The sequence below is a fragment of the Somniosus microcephalus genome, chromosome 7, assembly GCF_052327205.1.
Source record: "Somniosus microcephalus isolate GS21.2 chromosome 7, FLI_Smic_1.0, whole genome shotgun sequence".
NCBI classification, from domain to species: domain Eukaryota; kingdom Metazoa; phylum Chordata; class Chondrichthyes; order Squaliformes; family Somniosidae; genus Somniosus; species Somniosus microcephalus.
The window spans coordinates 48,206,463-48,223,419 of record NC_140993.1 but is presented as its reverse complement, the minus strand read 5'-3'; the positions used below and the strand labels follow the sequence as shown (position 1 = coordinate 48,223,419).

Sequence of the window (16,957 nt, the reverse complement as noted above, 5' to 3'; positions counted from 1 at the left end):
CGGGGGCCTAATTGAAGTGTGCAAGTGCCGGCCCAATAACGTCATTGGTGCCACAACGCCAAATTGTGGGAGGCCTGCACAGAGACAAATCCACAAGTGAGAGCTGGCTGGAGGCTGTAGCATGGCCAGAGGAGGCCAAGGTAAGTTTAATTTTATAATTTTTGAAAGCATTCCTTGAGGAGCAGGAGTGCCATGGCTTTCCCTCTTCCTCTCCTGACCGGTTATGGCTCTGAAACCACCTCAGAGAATCATAGAATGGTTAAAGAACGGAAAACGGCCATTTGGCCCGTCGAGCCCGTGCCGGTTCTCTGCAAGAGCACTTCAGCTAGTCCCACTCCCCCGCCCTTTCCCCATTGCCCTGCAATTTTTTTACCTTCAGGTGCTTATCCAACTTCCTTTTGAAAGCCGTGATTGAGTCTGCCTCCACCACCCTTTCAGGCAGTGCGTTCCAGATCCTAACCACTCACTGAGTAAAAAAGTTTTTCCTCATGTCGCCTTTGGTTCTTCTGCCAATCACCTTAAATCTGTGTCCTCTGGTTCTCGCCAATGGGAACAGTTTCTCTCTATCTACTCTGTCCAGGCCCCTCATGATTTTGAACACCTCTATTAAATCTCCTCTCAATCTTCTCTGCTCTAAGGAGAACAACCCCAGCTTCTCCAGTCTATCCACGTAACTGAAGTCCCTCATCCCTGGAATCATTCTTGTAAATCTTTTCTGCATCCTCTCTAAGGCCTTCACATCCTTCCTAAAGTGTGGTGCCCAGAATTAGACACAATATTCCAGTTGAGACCGAACCAGTGTTTTATACAAGTTCATCATAATTTCCATGCTATTGTACTCTATTCATGAAGCCCAGGATCCTGTAATCCTTTTTAACTGCTTTCTCAACCTACCCTGCCACCTTCAACGATTTGTGCACATACACCCCTAGGTCTCTCTGTTCATGCACCCCCTTTAGGATTCTACCCTTATTTTATATTGCCTCTCTTCATTCTCTCTACCAAAATGTATCACTTTGCACTTTTCTGCATTAAATTACATCTGCCACGTGTCTGTCCATTTCACCAGCCTGTCTATGTCCTCTCGAAGTCTATTACTCTCCTCCTCACTGTTCACTATACTTCCAAGTTTTCTGACATCTGCAAATTTTGAAATTGTGCCCTATACACCCACATCCAAGTCATTAATATATATCAAAAAAAGCAGTGGTCTAGAACCAACCGCTGGGGAACACCACTGTATACCTTCCTCCAGTCTGAAAAACAACCATTCACCACTACTCTCTGTTTCTTGTCACTTAGCCAATTTCGTATCCGTACTGTCACTGTCCCTTTTATTCCATGGGCTTCAACTTTGCTGGCAAGTCTATTATGTGGCACTTTGTTGATCGCCTTTTGAAAATCCATGTACACCACGTCCACCGCATTGCCCTCATCAACCCTCTCTGTTACCTCATCAAAAAACTTGATCATTTTGGTTGAACATGATTTGCCTTTAACAAATCCGTGCTGGCTTTCCTTAATTAATCCGCACTTATTAAAGTGACTGTTCATTTTGTCCCTGATCATTGTTTCTAAACGCTTCCCCACTACTGAGCTTAAACTGACTGGCCTGTAGTTGCTGGGTTTATCCTTGCACTCTTTTTTGAACAAGGTTGTAACATTTGCAATTCTCCAGTCCTCTGGCACCAGTCCCGTTTCTAAGGAAGATTAGAAGATTATGGCGAGTACCTCCACGATTTCTTCCTTCACTTCCCTCAGCGGCCTATGGTGCATCCCATCCCGTCCTGGTGACTTATCAAATTTAAGTTCAGCCAGCTTTTCTAGTACCTCCTCTTTTCAATTTTTATCCCATCCAGTATCTCCTCTACCTCCTCCTTCACTATGTCTATGGCAGCATCTTAGCAGAGGGGTCAAAAACCAGGGGGAACAGATTTAAAGTAATTGGTGGAAGGTTTAGAGGGGATTTGAGGGGAAATTTCTTCACCCAGAGGGTTGTGGAGGTCTGGAACTCACTGCCTGAAAGGGTGGTAGAGACAGGAACCCTAACCACATTTAAAAAGTACTTGGATGTGCACTTGGGAGGATCTAACCTGCAGGGCTACAGACCAAGAGCTGGGAAGTGGGATTAGGATGGATAGCTCTTTGTTGGCCGGCGCGGACACGATGGGCCGAAATGGCCTCCTTCCGTGCTGTAACTTTGTAAGATTCTATCTTCTTCCTTGGTGAAGACAGATGCAAAGTATTCATTTAGCACCTTAGCCATAACCTCTGCCTCCATGCGTAGGACTCCTTTTTGGTCCCTAATCGGCCCCACCCCGCCTCTTACTGCCCTTCGACTAATTATATGCCTATAGAAGACTTTTGGATTACCTTTTATGTTAGCTGCCATTCGATTCTCATACCCTCTCTTTGCCTCTCATTTTTTTTTCACTTCTCCTCTGAACTTTCTATATTTAGCCTGATTCTCAGATGTATTCTCGACCTGACATCTGTCTTGCCCTTCAGCACTTACCTGATGCTGGGGACCATTTCCTTGGGACCCTGGCAGTGTCCCACTTCCCCCCCAAACCCCACCCTCAATTCCTGCTCCTGCCTGCCGTCCATGATGTCACTCTCAATAATTTCACGAGAAAGACATTTGAAGCTTTCAAATGAAGGCCGGGAGTTAGAATGTCCCGGGCCTCACAGCAAGGAGTCCAGGCAACTTTCCCTCCCGCCCGCCCTAAGTTAAAATTGGGGCTGTTATCTTGTTGCCAACCAGTGCCCAGAAACCTTTCTTAGAATGACAAATGCAGACAGAAATCCATCTACATATTGAGCATTCAATTGGGTTTTTGTAACAAGCTCCTCGTTACATGTAACCTACCTTTGTCTGTGCGGTAATGACTGAATCTCCCTCTCAGTGAGTTTGTTCAGTTTTGGGTACTGTAGGACACGATCAAAGCCAAGTCACTAACTAAATTACAACCCCTGATGGAGTGTTAGCGAAAAGCAAGGAGGTATATGTACATTGGATAGTTTTACCTCACTGGAGATGGTTCTGGTATAAGGCAAAGCTGTCGTTAAATTAAAATCAGTTTCTCAGGCTTTATTGCATTTCAATGGATCCTGGTCACAAATGAATCATAGCAGCATCTGGTAGTATGTTTATATAGAGACCTATGTACAGCACATTAAAAAAAAAATCCAACAGGGCGTTCTCAATAAGCTGATTTGTTTTTAAGTAGAGCACTTGGCACAGTGCTTAAATGAAACACACAACCCTTGTGTGTCACTTTGTTCTACTTACCTACACTCCTGGCTGCTGCTTCAAATCAAGGCCCATTGGAGGTCACTTTTTTTTTTAAAGTGAACTCGAACTCTATGCAGGCAGTCATGAAAATCAGGTGCATGTGCAAACAGGAATCCAACATCAAGATATCATAACGCACAGTGCCACGTTGCTATGTCCCGGGTTCATTAAGGAGTTCATAGGGGTAATGTCCATTAGTAATATCGTTGTACAAAATCAGTATGAAACATCAAACAGCTGCATTATTCAAAGAACTATCATCATGTTTAGGATACATCTTCAAGTTGCAGCTGCTTACAAATTCCCTGATAATGTTGCTCACAATTTGAGCTGAGAGAAAAAAAAATGAGAATTTGATTGGATAAGGTTCAGTTTACGGAGGCCACCAGCTTTATATTTGAGACCACCATCAACAGTGGGAGGACAGGATAGCCACTGGGACTGGAAATCTGATTCATTTGTCTTCCCTTTAATCCAAAGATGCTGTGGCAAAATGTAGTGCTTTATTGAAGTCGTAAGATGAATCAGCTAACTCAGCACAAACAACTTCTCGCTCTAGTTTTTTAACCTACAACAACAGCTTGCATTAATATAGCGCCTTTAACATAGTAAAATGTCCCAAGGTGCTTCACAGGAGTGTTATCAGTCAAAATTTGACACATAAGGAGATATTAGGACAAATGACCAAAAGCTTGGTCAAAGAGGTAGATTTCTAAGAGTGTCTTAAAGGAGGGGAGGTAGAGAGGGTTAGGGAGGGAATTCCAGAGCTTAGGGCCTAAATAGACAGCTGAAGGCACAGCCAGGGTTGCATGCCAAAGTAGGTCAGCGAGCACAGAGGTGATCAGTGAGCGGGACTTGGTGTAATCAGGATACAGACAGCAGACTTATGAATGAGCTCAAGTGTACGGAGAATAAAAGATCTAGCTAGAAGTACAATTAAAGTAGAACTCCTAAGGATGGAAACATTTCTGAAATTTACCAAACAGAGACAAACAGGGTGGAGACGAAAGCTGCTTTTATACTTTAAAAAAAAATTCGATCCAGGGTTCATCAGTTGAATCCTGACATTAATGCTGCTAAATCCTTTTTCTGGCAGACAGGTAGGGCAATGGAAACAGATTTAACAGCATAAACATCATGCCCACAGAACCTGGCTCCCAGAATATGAATTAAAAGATGATAGAAAAGCTCAGAACTTTACAGCACATAAGGCGGCCATTCAGCCCAACTGATCTGTCCCAAATCTTTACTAGAACAATTCCAATGCCCCATTCTCTCCCCATAATCCTGTATCTTCCTCTGCTTAGAATATTTATCCAATTTCCCTTAAACGATGCAATGGACACTGCCTCAATTAGTCCCAGTGGCAAAGCACTCGATGCTCAAACGACTGTCTTAGTTTAGATTGTTCACCATTGACTTCGCAACCAGAGGAAAAAGACTTTCCCTGCTCACTCTATCAAAATCCTCATAGCCGAGTCCAGTCCCATCTTGCCAACACACACGCAATTTCAGGTAGGAATTACTGAATATGGCTCAAGGGCAAGAAACCTGCCTGACTTTCCCCTCCCTCGCCCAGGAACATGAGACTAATGGATTATGATAGCTTTAAAGCCTCATTCACCAAACAATGAGTAAATTGAAGAGAATTTTGGATCACTGATCAAGTGCTATGATCTACAAAACTTGCTTTTAAAGAAAACAAGCAAACATGCCCCAATTTCAACACCAGAATATAGAGGAAAAGGCCATTAGGCCCAAAAAGTTGTCCTTTTTTTTTTAGATTAGCCCCTTATACCCACCTTCTCATATCAGTTAGCCCTCCAAATAGCTGTAGTTTTCTCTTGAACCAACTTAAATTGTCTGCTTTTTTAGCCTCCCCTAATAATTTAATCAACGGCTCTATCACCCTTTCAGTGCAAAAGTACTGCCTGGCTTCCCTTATTACTAACTTTTAACTTGTATCCCCTGGTATTTGAACCCTTTAAATACTTGAATGGGGAAATATTTGCAGGGCTACGGGGCAAGAGCAGGGGAGTGAGACTAATTGGATAGTTTTTTCTAAGTGCCGGCACAGGCACGATGGGATTAATGGCCTCCCTCTGTGCTGTATCATTCTACGTTTTTTTTGCCACAACAAACAATTTGCCTGAACAAATACACAAAAATACAGACATCTCATGACAGAGGAACAGAAAACTTAGTACGTCCAAAGTGAAAACCTGTGGATCAGGTGAGCAGGACTCAGTACCCTGGGTGGGGAGCTGAATACTGTCTATACAGATTATGAGAATTTAATTTATGTAGAAATCCCATAGGATTACATAGGATATATGGCACAGAAACAGGCCATTCAGCCCAACCAGTCCATGCCGGCGTTTATGCTCCACTCGAGCCTCTTCCCGTCTTTCCTCATCTAAATCTATCAGCATAACCCTCTATTCCCTTTTCCCTCATATGCATATCTAGCCTCCCCTTAAATGCATCTATACTATTCACTTCAACCACTCCCTGTGGTAGCGAGTTCCACATTCTCACCACTCTTTAGGTAAAGAAGTTCCTTCTGAATTCCCTATTGGCTTTCTTGATGAATATCTTATATTGATGGCCTCTAGTTTTGCTCTTCCCCACAAGTGGAAACACTCTCTCTGTATCCACTCTATCAAAACCTTAAATCGAAGGAAAGAAAGTGTTGTAAATCGAATCCTTCTCGTTGTTGTAATCAGCAGAAAATAAAGAAGAAAATAAAAACAGAAGGACTGTTAGAAGTTTTCTCGACGTGAGAGCTGGCTGGGTCTCGCATCTGCTCCATAACATGTCTCCTAGGGAGCGAACATCTGTAATTTGGACGGCAGGCTTTGGATTTTATAAGCACAGTGTTTGCTGCTGCTAATCATTCAGCTCCAATATTGCACAACATCAAATGAGTGACAGCATGCTTCACCATCAGCACTGCAGTGAGTGAATCTAATTTGGAGGCTTCCCCTGGTGCAGGCTGGAGCAAACGTCTCAGTCCACTTGTTACAGTGTGCGACCATCTGCTAGCAAAGAGCACCATGAGCTCAGCCCGCAAGGACCGTCTTCATGGTTTCTAAAAGCAAACCACCAGCGCTGCAGACATTATTAATTGTTTCCAGTCACATGATTTGTCAGAGCAGAGTCAATCTTGTTGAATAAGAAACAGTAGTTTTGAACAAGGGCTCTTCAAAAAACAGTGAACAAACACTTAGGGAGGAATTTTAACCCCCACATTTAAAATGGAGCGGAGGACCTATCCACTGTCTTCCTGCTCTGTGGTAGCCGACCGCAATGTTAAATTGCAGGTGACAAGGACAACTCTTTGAAGCCGGCAGGGTCCTTCGTCAAATATGCAGATGGTGTCATCGGGGCCTGACTGCAATGTTAACCTGAGGCTTGAGTGACGAAGCAGTAGTGGCTTCCCCACCAGGCCTAACCTGATCAAGGACTAGAAGAGGCCCAGGTAAATTACAAAATTGTAAGGCTTCCTTGTGGGCCATGAAGAGTAGGAGTGTTCACCTGCCCCAGGCTTCCCTTCCTCCCACAACCACGATCGCTAACTGCCCACTGGCCAGACAGTGATTCCCGTCGGGATGGGAGGAAGTTTGATGTACGTTATAAAAATGAGGCCTGGGAGCTGAAATCTCTCCAGGCCTTTAGCAGCCTTGGCATTCGAGCTTACCCCACGCACCCATTCATCCCGCCTCCTGTTAAAATAGCAGATAAAGAAATTTCACACTAACATTATTGTATTGATAATCAAAGGACTCAATTTCAAGCTAAGTAAGCTTCCAGTAGTGCCCAATTGCTCCATTCATGTAATATTTAGAAGACTGAGAATGCAGAGGGTTCTCTTTTTTGTCTAGTTACTGTTACTCCTTCAGTCCCTATTAAGTAGCTATGTTCCATTTATCTATATATATGTAAAAAAAAGCAGTATGTCTGTCCGTCTGTCTGTCCGCTATACACTCAAAAGTTATAGAGCGTACCTACACATATGTTATATCAAAAGAAAGCTGATGATCAGGGGAGTGTCATAGGAGTATTTATTTTTTGGTCAGACAAAAATTGTTCAGACAGTATACAAAAAACGTTCAAAAATCCGCTCATTAGCGGTTGACCAATCCTACTGCTCATTAGCATTGAGTGGCGTGATGGTTGACCAATCCTACACTTCAGTGACCTGATGGTTGACCAATCGGTGTGTCACGGGCGGGACCTAATCCTGCAGCCTCCCGAAACTTCACCGCCATCGTTTCCCCTGCTTTTCCTCAACTGCGTGGGCCCGCCGGAGCGGGAGGTGAGTTGGGGTCACTCGGGCCGGGCCTCACAACCGCTCGGCCCGAGACACACAGCGGGGGACCGGCAGCGGCCGGCCGTCAACCGCGCGGCCCTCTAAACTGCCCTGGCAACGCCGGGCCCCCCCTGCTAGTCTATAATAAAGGTTTGAGAGCATCATATCTTGATGCATCATACTTTGAAACGTCATACTTTGAAGTGTAAAAAGTTTATATTAAGTAAAGAGAAAGGTAAGCAGTCATTTCATGCTGCCTTGTTCTGGTCTTGAACTGGGAATTTACACACACCTTCTAAACTGCAAACGTCACCTGCCAAATGGCAATTAAACTCTCGATAACTTCAGGGTGTGTTTACTTACAGGATTTAGACTTTGTGTGCTTAACCATAGATCCACCTTCGCAACAGGATACTGCATTGTGTGTTACATGGCATAATACCACTATCCTTATGAAACATGGAATCATCCAGCATATCGTGAGCAAAACTAAAGGGGTCTGTTAGTTCCTTATATAATTAGATCATAGAGAAGAAAAAAAACAAAGGGAGAGAAATTCGGTATCGCCCCATTTGGGGCGCAATTATCAGCCGGGCGCAAAGTTTAGCACCTGGTGCTAATTATCGCCTCCGACTGCAAACTTGGCTTCTATCGCCCCTGGAGATGATTGGAGCGCTAAATCAGGCGCTACACACCTGTCTTAAGGCACTAACGCCGAGGAGCGAGGCGTTACCTCAGAGCGCTGGCGAAGCCCATGTGATGTCAGTCAGCAATGGAACACAGACACACTGGTGCCAGCCAGTTCTTAAAGGGGAGGGTTGATCTTGCTCTCCATCCACACCCTGCTCATTGCAGCCTTGAATCTCAGCCTGGAGAGACCTGTACATCAAATCTGCTGGAAAGAACAATGGAGAGGCTCAGGGTGCAACCCCTGTAGTCTCTTCTAAATCAATGCAAGGAAGATCAAATCAAAATCAACCTGCAAATTGCTGCTCAGTACCCAAAACTCCTTCACACAGCATTGAATCTCTCCAGAAGTCTCTCTCTCTCAGAATGCGTGGTGCAAAAATGTCACCGACAAAAAAAGGCAGGAAGCAGTCGCCTTTAAATAGCGCTCCCCTAGTCCCTTTCTGACAGCATAACGCTCCCCTCAACCTGTCGTTGCTAGCGGCAGGCGGTAAAGGCAGGGGGCACCACTCAATTTCCGGTCCGGGGCGCTAACGGGGCGTTGCGCACTCGACCGACATCGCAATCTGCCGGTGCAGGAGATCGTGGCGGTAGTGTTTAGCGCCGCTGCAAATTGTCTAGTTAATTTTGCGTGCGGCGCAAACATCGCTGCGCCCGGGCGCTAGTTACTTTGCGCCCCATTAGCGCCCTCTTAAGGCGCAAACAACTGAATTTTTCCCCCAAAGGGTATTGGGCTTAAAATGAAGAAGAGGCCATGCCTAAATATGGTGAAACAGGCTTCAGTACATCAAATAACCCACACCCAGGTTGTTACTGAATTGTTTAAAAAGCACCATTTTGTCTCCCCTTCCTTCCTGAAGACGTTGACTCCTTCCTTGAATACTGGTCCATGGGCGCCAAGTGGCCATTCTTCATATGAGACCCTAGGCAGTGAGCATGGGCAGGCAACTAGATCCTGGGAAGCCACGTGGCTGAGTTTGGTCTTGTCAGCATCTGAAGACCAAACATGTGAACTTTCCAGCAGGGGTTACTAGATCGCAATCCAAAGCAGTAAACTTTGGCTTAATTTTGTCCTTCGCTATCCATGGGGCACCGAGGTCAATCGTAGCAATGGACTCACTACCCCAGTTGAGAAGAGCGAACTCAGCACATGCCAGGGAGTCAAATATGAAACTTCCTGGTCTGTAGACAGTATACTTACCAACTGAGTCACCGGGGGAGCATTCAATTTTCTTTTCCTTCTTGCTTAAAATGGAAATGTGGGCACAACAGCAGTAACGTATATTAATTAAGAAGTATGGATCCCTCAGTAAATTGCAGAGGATAAACAGAGTCAAGGCTGAGGAAGTGACGACAATTTTCTGCTTTGAACGGGGAACATCTGCTGTCGGGTACGGTGTACGGTAGCATAGTGGTTATGTTACTGGACTAGTAATCCTAGAGTTCTGACCTAATCCTTGGTTCAAATCCCACCACAGCAGCTGGGGAATTTAAAGTTCAGTTAATTAAATAAATCTGGAATAAAAAGCTAGTATCAGCCATGAAACTGCCAGATTGTCATAAAACACATCTGGTTCACTAATGTCCTTTAGGGAAAGAAACCTGCTGTCCTTGCCTGGTCTGGCCTCCAAGTAACTCCAGACCCACAGCAATGTGGTTGACTCTCAACTGCCCTCTGAAATGGCCGAGCAAGACACTCAGTTGTAACAAACCACTACAAAGAAGGATACTAACTCCCTATGGGAGTACGTTCACCACACTGGCCATAATCTTCCAATCCTCCTTGGATAGGGGGGTGGTGCCAGAGGACAGGAGAATTGCAAATGTTACACCCTTGTTCATAAAAGGGTGCAAGAATAAGCCCAGCAACTACAGGCCAGTAAGTTTAACCTCGGTAGTGGGGAAGGTTTGAGAAACGATAATCCAAGACAAAATTAACAGTCACTTGAACAAGAGTGGATTAATTAAGGAAAGCCAGTACGGACTTGTTAAAAGGCAAATCGTGTTTAACTAACTTGATTGATTTTTTTGATGAGGTAACAGAGAGAGTTGATGAGGGCAATGCGGTTGATTTGGTGTACATGGCGTGAGGCGTTTGATAAAGTGCCACAAAGTTGAAGCCCATGGAATAAAAGGGACAGTGGCAGCATGGATACGAAATTGGCTAAGTGACAGGAAACAGAGAGTAGTGGTGAACGGTTGTTTTTCGGACTGGAGGAAGGAATACAGTGGTGTTCCCCAAGGGTCAGTAGCAGGACCACTGCTTTTCTTGATATATATTAATGACTTAGACTTGGGGGTACAGGGCACAATGTCAATATTTGCAGATGACACAAAACTTAGAAGTACAGTGAATGGTGAGGATCGTGATAGACTTCAAGAGGACATAGGCTGGTGGAATGGGCAGGCAAGTGGCTGATGAAATTTAATGCAGAAAAGTGCAAAGTGATACATTTTGGTAGGAAGAACGAGGAGAGGCAATATAAACTAAAGAGTACAATTCTAAAGGGGGTGCACGAACAGAGAGACCTGGGGGTATATGTGCACAAATCGTTGAAGGGGGCAGGGCAGGTTGATAAAGCGGTTAAAAAAGCTTACGGGATCCTGGGCTTCATAAATAGGGGTATAAAGTACAAAAGCAAGGAAGTTATAATGAGCCTTTATAAAACACTGGTTCGGCCTCAACTGGAGTACTGCGTCCAATTCTGGGCACCGCACTATAGGAAAGATGTGAAGGCCTTAGCGAGGGTGCAGAAAAGATTTACAAGAATCATTCCAGGGATGAGGGACTTCAGTTATATGGATAGACTGGAGAAGCTGGGGTTGTTCTCTTTAGAGCAGAGAAGATTGAGAGGAGATTTGATAGAGGTGTTCAAATCATGAGGGGTCTAGACAGAGTAGATAGAGAGAAACTATTCCCATTGGCAGAAGGGTTGAGAACCAAAGGACACAGATTTAAGGTGATTGGCAGAAGAACCAAAGGAGACATGAGGAAAAACTTTTTTACGCAGCGAGTGGTTAGGATCTGGAATGCACTGCCTGAAAGCCTGGTGGAGGCAAATTCAATCGTGGCTTTCAAAAGGGAATTAGATAAGTACCTGAAGGTAAAAAAATTGCAGGTCTACAGGGAAAGGGCAGGGGAGTGGGACTAGCTGAAGTGCTCATGCAGAGAGCCGGCATGGGCTCGATGGGCCGAATGGCCTCTTTCTGTGCTGTAACCATTCTACACGGACTGCAGCGGTTCAAGAAGGCAGCTCACCACCACCTACTCAAGGGCAACTAGGGATGGGCAATAACTGTTGGGCAGCAATGCCCACATCCCCTGAACGAATAAAAAAAACAGCTCATATCAGCCTCTGTCTAAACCAGCACCAACGCAAAATCAATAATACTAAGTTACTGTTTAAGTACAATTACTAAATCAGGAAGAAAATCAGCATTAATTAAAAGAATATTCTAAAGGTAGTATGGATGAAAAGAACGTTAGAACACAAACAGATACTGGCTCTTGGCGGCAATAAGTGGGAACCCCCACTCTGCTTGGTTTCTAGTCTGAGGTGTGAAGCAGAGTCGATATTGTGTTCCTGCACAGAGGAGGGAAATGTTAGCGGGGAGAGGCATGCCTGGGCGATTTTTCTACACAACCTGGTCACGTCTAGTGCCTCCTGGCACAGCTGGCTATAGGGGCCACTGCCAGCAACAATAGAATGCTATAGCATAGGAGGAAGCCATTCAGCCCATCGTGGCAGCGCCAGCTCACAAAGAGCTACCACTTAGTCTCATTCCCCTGCCCTTGTCCCAAATGTTTATCCACTTCCCTTTTGAAAGCTTTTTGGGTTCTGCTTCCACCACTGTTTCCATGCCTGAACAACATAAGAACATGTCTCCTAACCCTTCCCAGTATTGGAGCAGCACCACCCGCAATCTCAGCAGCAATGGTGGGAGCGGAACAAATTACAGAGGCAACTTGGAAAAAGTAAATTTACAGTATATGAAAGGCACAGAATTATTGTGTGATAAGGTCCTTATGCATATCAAAATTCTTCAATCAAAAGAAACGTTTAAAAATGTTGTTTAAGTCTAATTTCAAAGCAATTGGGTTCCCCATCGTTCTTGATTTCCAAGGCTGAGGTAAAGCACGATGTTTAGACCAACAGTTGCAGGGTGTAATTCAGGCAGGAGCAGAGGTTCGTGCAAGTGTGCACGCACGCATGCACAGAGCTCTCGTGGCTGCAAAGGTGCGGATTTGCAGTCTGCTGTATAAATTAGCAACTTGCTAATTACAACAGCAGTCTAAACTCAGAGTTTCCACTTGTGGGGAAAAGCATAACTAGAGGTCATCAATATAAGATAGTCACCAAGAAATCAAATAGGGAATGCAGAAGAAACTTCTTTACCCAGAGAGTGGTGAGGATCTGGAACCCGCTACCACAGGGAGTGGTTGAAGCAAACAGTATAGATGCATTTATGGGTGTATCTAGCTAGATAAGCATATGAGGGAGAAGGGATTAGAGGGTTAGGCTGATTGAGTTAGATGAGGAAGGATGGGAGGAGGCTCGAGTGGAGCATAAATGCTGGCATGGACTGCTTGGGCTGAATGGCCTGTTTCTGTGCCGTATATTCTATGTAATTCTATATGTAAATCTATGTCAATATTCCACAAATCCTTTTACCAAGTTATCTCTTTTTTCTCCCTACCATATCTGGTTATTTTGTCAAAAACATTCTCAATGTGACACCGTTACATTTGTTCTTCTGCCAATTCCGCAATGTTACTCTCTTACGCAGCAGGTTACTGGTAAGCACTTCTAATGTTTCCTGCCACGAAATAATGCTAACAGCTGGCTGTCAGCAGCGATCAAGTCACTGCAGGAGGATGTCACAGGACAATCACAGCAGGTTCAATGTATATCAGCAACGTTTTGTAAAGCCTAATTAAAATAATTCAAAGCTTCCTGCTTGGTTTTGTTGGAATGTAAGAAACCCGTCCTCCCAACTCAACTAATTACCAAAATGCCCACTGAATTACAAATGCTACCTTCAGGTACAACTGCCTTCTAATGATGCATTTGCTGTGCATTCCAGCCGCCAGGCTGAGCATTTAATTCATTGTGTATGTGCCACAACATTCTGCACCTTGCCGAAGCCACGGCAGCTTTGTGGCTCCGTGCTGTGCACCAGCATGAACCAAGGATGGATTCCAGATGCTTTCCAGCATAAAATGTACCCTTGCTTACTGCAACATCTGCTGTGCAGGCTTGCTGGTGGCCAGATCAGTGCAAGGCACTGACTGCAAACTGTGGTCCTAACCGTGCCCTAGAGTTTGACTGGCAGCTCGGAAGGAAAGCAGGTCTGTGCTGAGTTGGCTCAGTTCAGCTAGGATACCGGCTGCAATGCTACAGTTGAGCTCAGCAACCTCAGGCCATGGTTCCTGCTCTTGAACGCTGTCCAGTGACTCCTACTGGGAAGTGCACATGCGTAGGCATCAGATGAGGATGGGATCAATAGCTTGCTGATATACACTATGCAAGCTCACACGCAAAGAATGGTCTTTCAGGCAAGGTACAGAGGGCACCCCAGCAACTGTGACACTAGCATGAATCAGTGGCTGTAAGAGAAGGGTAGAGAAAATTGCAGTGGATTGTTTGAAATTATACTTAAACATCTGGGAGAAAAAAAGAGAAAGTTCTCACAATCAATTTCCGACCGTGTTTCTTGCGAGGCAGTCTCTGGTATGAGGCAGCAATTCACCGATACCAGCTCAGCATTCTGCATCCTGTTTTCTTACCTGTGGGTCCTGTCAGTGTTGCCGTCAGCCTGTGAGGAATTCGGGGTGGGATTTTCAGTGCTGTGCGCACCTGGTAATACCTGGACAGAACAGGAAAGAAAGATTAGAGAAACCCGTTGCTTTGGCAGCATATCTTATGGTTTCATTGTGAAACATGTGGGAATTACAGCAGAACACTTGTATACTGATGGTATAGTATAATAGTCAAGATTCTTTTGCCTATAGTATCCAACCTCCCACTCTTTGTCATAACCTATCTTGTCTCTCTGTTTTATTCATATTATACTATGGCCAGCACGCCTCTGAACTTTCCTCTCATGTCCAAATATGCCATCCTACATGATTTTCTCCCTTCCTAAGTTCTGACTGTGTTGAAATCAAGACTCATTGCACAGTCCCCTACACTAATTCTTCCATAAAACTTCAAAATTGTGGAACTTCAACAATCCATCCTTCTTAAAATTTGCAGGCCATTAAAACCAAGCTCAACATCATCAAACTACTAACTCTTGAGTTGCCTGATCTTCTTTCCAACTGCAGGGAAATGGTGCTGTATAAAATCAGACCTTGAGAGGGGCTCAAATTCATTGCAGGCAAAAAGGAATGCATGCTCTCCTCCTAGGCTACAAATATTATATGTTCCTATGTTACTCTTTACAACCAAGCAGCGACCATGTCAGTATTTAAGAATAAGATAAATAGGTCATTGAAGGAAAAGGGAACAAAGGAACATGGGAACAAAGCGGGCACTAATAATTAGGACCACTGCTCATGTGGAGAATAAACATTAACACGAACTAGTTGGATCAAATGGCCAGTTTCTGTGTTTAAATTCCTATAGAAATTTTATTTTAAGTAGCCAATTTCATTGACAGGTTTACTGGTGAATCATTGCAGGGGAAGAAAAGTCAGAAGGACTGCCCTCCCACTGACTCGGAAAAAAATGACAAGGGATACATGGGCAGTAAGCCAGCTAGGTCTGGAAAAAAAAGCTGGGCCTAGTGAAGAGATGCCTTAACCCCATAAGAATCAACCAGCTGACCAGAAAAAAATTAAGTGAGGCTGCTAAAGAAATAGTGTGCCATATTTTTATTATTCTCAAGGAGAGTGTATAGTTAGTTGAATCAAGGTGAGATTTGATGACATCCGTTAATCTGAACGTTCACTTGCTGTCTATGAAATGAGGCAGCTCAATGATTTGAATCCGGCCTCGCCTCACTGCACTGTTCAGTCCTCCTATGGAAAGTTTGGGGAACTGGATGCGAGGCTAAACACAAAATCCAGTCCAGCTCAAAGGGATCCTGTTTTTACGGTTACGCTATTGTATAATTAGTTATTGAGCTGCGCAGGCAGAATATAAGCTGCTAAGGCCGCTTACAGGATTGACCAGCAGCACTGTACCTAAAAGGATATCCAAGGCAAGCCCAAAATTTATAACAGCGGGGCATATAGAACAGAAGGTTCCCCATTTGATTCACAGTCTATGCTGAATTAGCTGATCTCAGGTGACAGCAACTCGGATGCAAGCCCGGCTAGAGAAAGTAAAATAAAGCTGGCCAGGGTTCCCACACTCGATTGCGAGCCAATGATATCTGCTGCAAGATGTCTGTGTGAACATCGGGTGAGAAAAGGAGCGCATTCGGCTGGAATGCTGTCCATTAAATAAACTGCTAACGCTCGCTGTTCAAGCTTACACACAAAGGATGGCTACTCAGACAATCTTTGGTTTCCAACACTGCTCCAACCATGCTCATAGCAAATTTTTGGAACTGTATCTCATTTTGCCCCCATTTTGCTACTGTACGAACACTGACTTCACACCTTCTCTGTCTGCTCTATTTTCCAATGGGGTCTCAGTAGATGTCAATCTGTGTTCCCTTCCATTTTGGAGCCACATCGGATTTACTTTTTTGACTTTCAAATTCCTACATATTTAACCCTCCCTACACTTCGAAAACAAGAAAAGTAGTTTGTGTGTGCCCAGCATGGAGTGTACACATGCTCCTCAAAAGGGACACATACCACTTACAATAGCAAAATACTGCGGATGCTGGAAATCTGAAATAACAACAGAGTTTTTCCAGCGTTTTCTGTTGTTATTACACATACCAATTAGTTGATTTATGAGAACCTAGTACAGGTTGGCAAAAGGCTTAGGCACCCCTCTTTGTGCAAGGGGTACTGCTGAATATCAATCAACTAATACCACAGAGTAGTGGCAAACTTCCAGCTGCTTTGTCAGCTAGGATCACCCTAAATGTTAGGGCATTGCCTTACAGGGTAACTGAGTGGGGAAGGGTCCCATCCCCCAGGTCCCATTAATGAGCCAGGTTGGTGAGTCAATCATCAATAGTGTCCTTTTGTGCTTCAGACCTGCCTGGTTCAGATTTTGGATTATCACCATGGAGAGTTGAATTGATTCTGATCTTACATTGCCAAGTGTGCTATCTTGTGCACAACCTGACCCTACGAAGTCCTGACTTAACACTTCCACCCCTTCCACTAACCCCCAAGGAGGATACTCATTAGTTGGAAGATGAAAAAGCCCATCTTTTCTCTTTCATATACTGACTGACATTCTTTGCATTTTCAATATTTTCTGCAGAGGAAATAGTCTTTCCCTATTCACTCTACCAAAACCCTTCATAATTTAAAAAATCCTCCATTAAATCTCTTGTTAGACTTCTCTGCTGCAGTGGAAATCGCCCCAGTATCTGAAGCATTTCCCTGAAACAATAATTTCCTACTCTTGGCATTATCCTGGTGAATCTACGCTCTTTGTAGCTTCAATGTCCCTTTTATAATATTGGCCGCACAAAACTGCACACAGTACTCCAATTGTGGCTTAACTATGGTTTTGTGTAAATTTATCATT

The 16,957-nt window shown here is 44.3% G+C and overlaps 1 protein-coding gene across 2 annotated transcripts in view; it reads right to left on the bottom strand.

The window, feature by feature from the left end:
* Positions 1-16,957, bottom strand: part of fam135b (family with sequence similarity 135 member B) — a 577,057-nt gene that overhangs the window by 386,940 nt on the left and 173,160 nt on the right. For both annotated transcript variants that reach the window (XR_015078967.1, XM_085992464.1), the window contains exon 3: positions 14,083-14,162. Coding sequence is in view for 1 of the 2 variants with exons in the window: in XM_085992464.1 (XP_085848590.1) it covers positions 14,083-14,162 (80 nt within the window). In the remaining variant the exon portion in view is untranslated. The remainder of the gene's footprint in view (positions 1-14,082; positions 14,163-16,957) is intronic.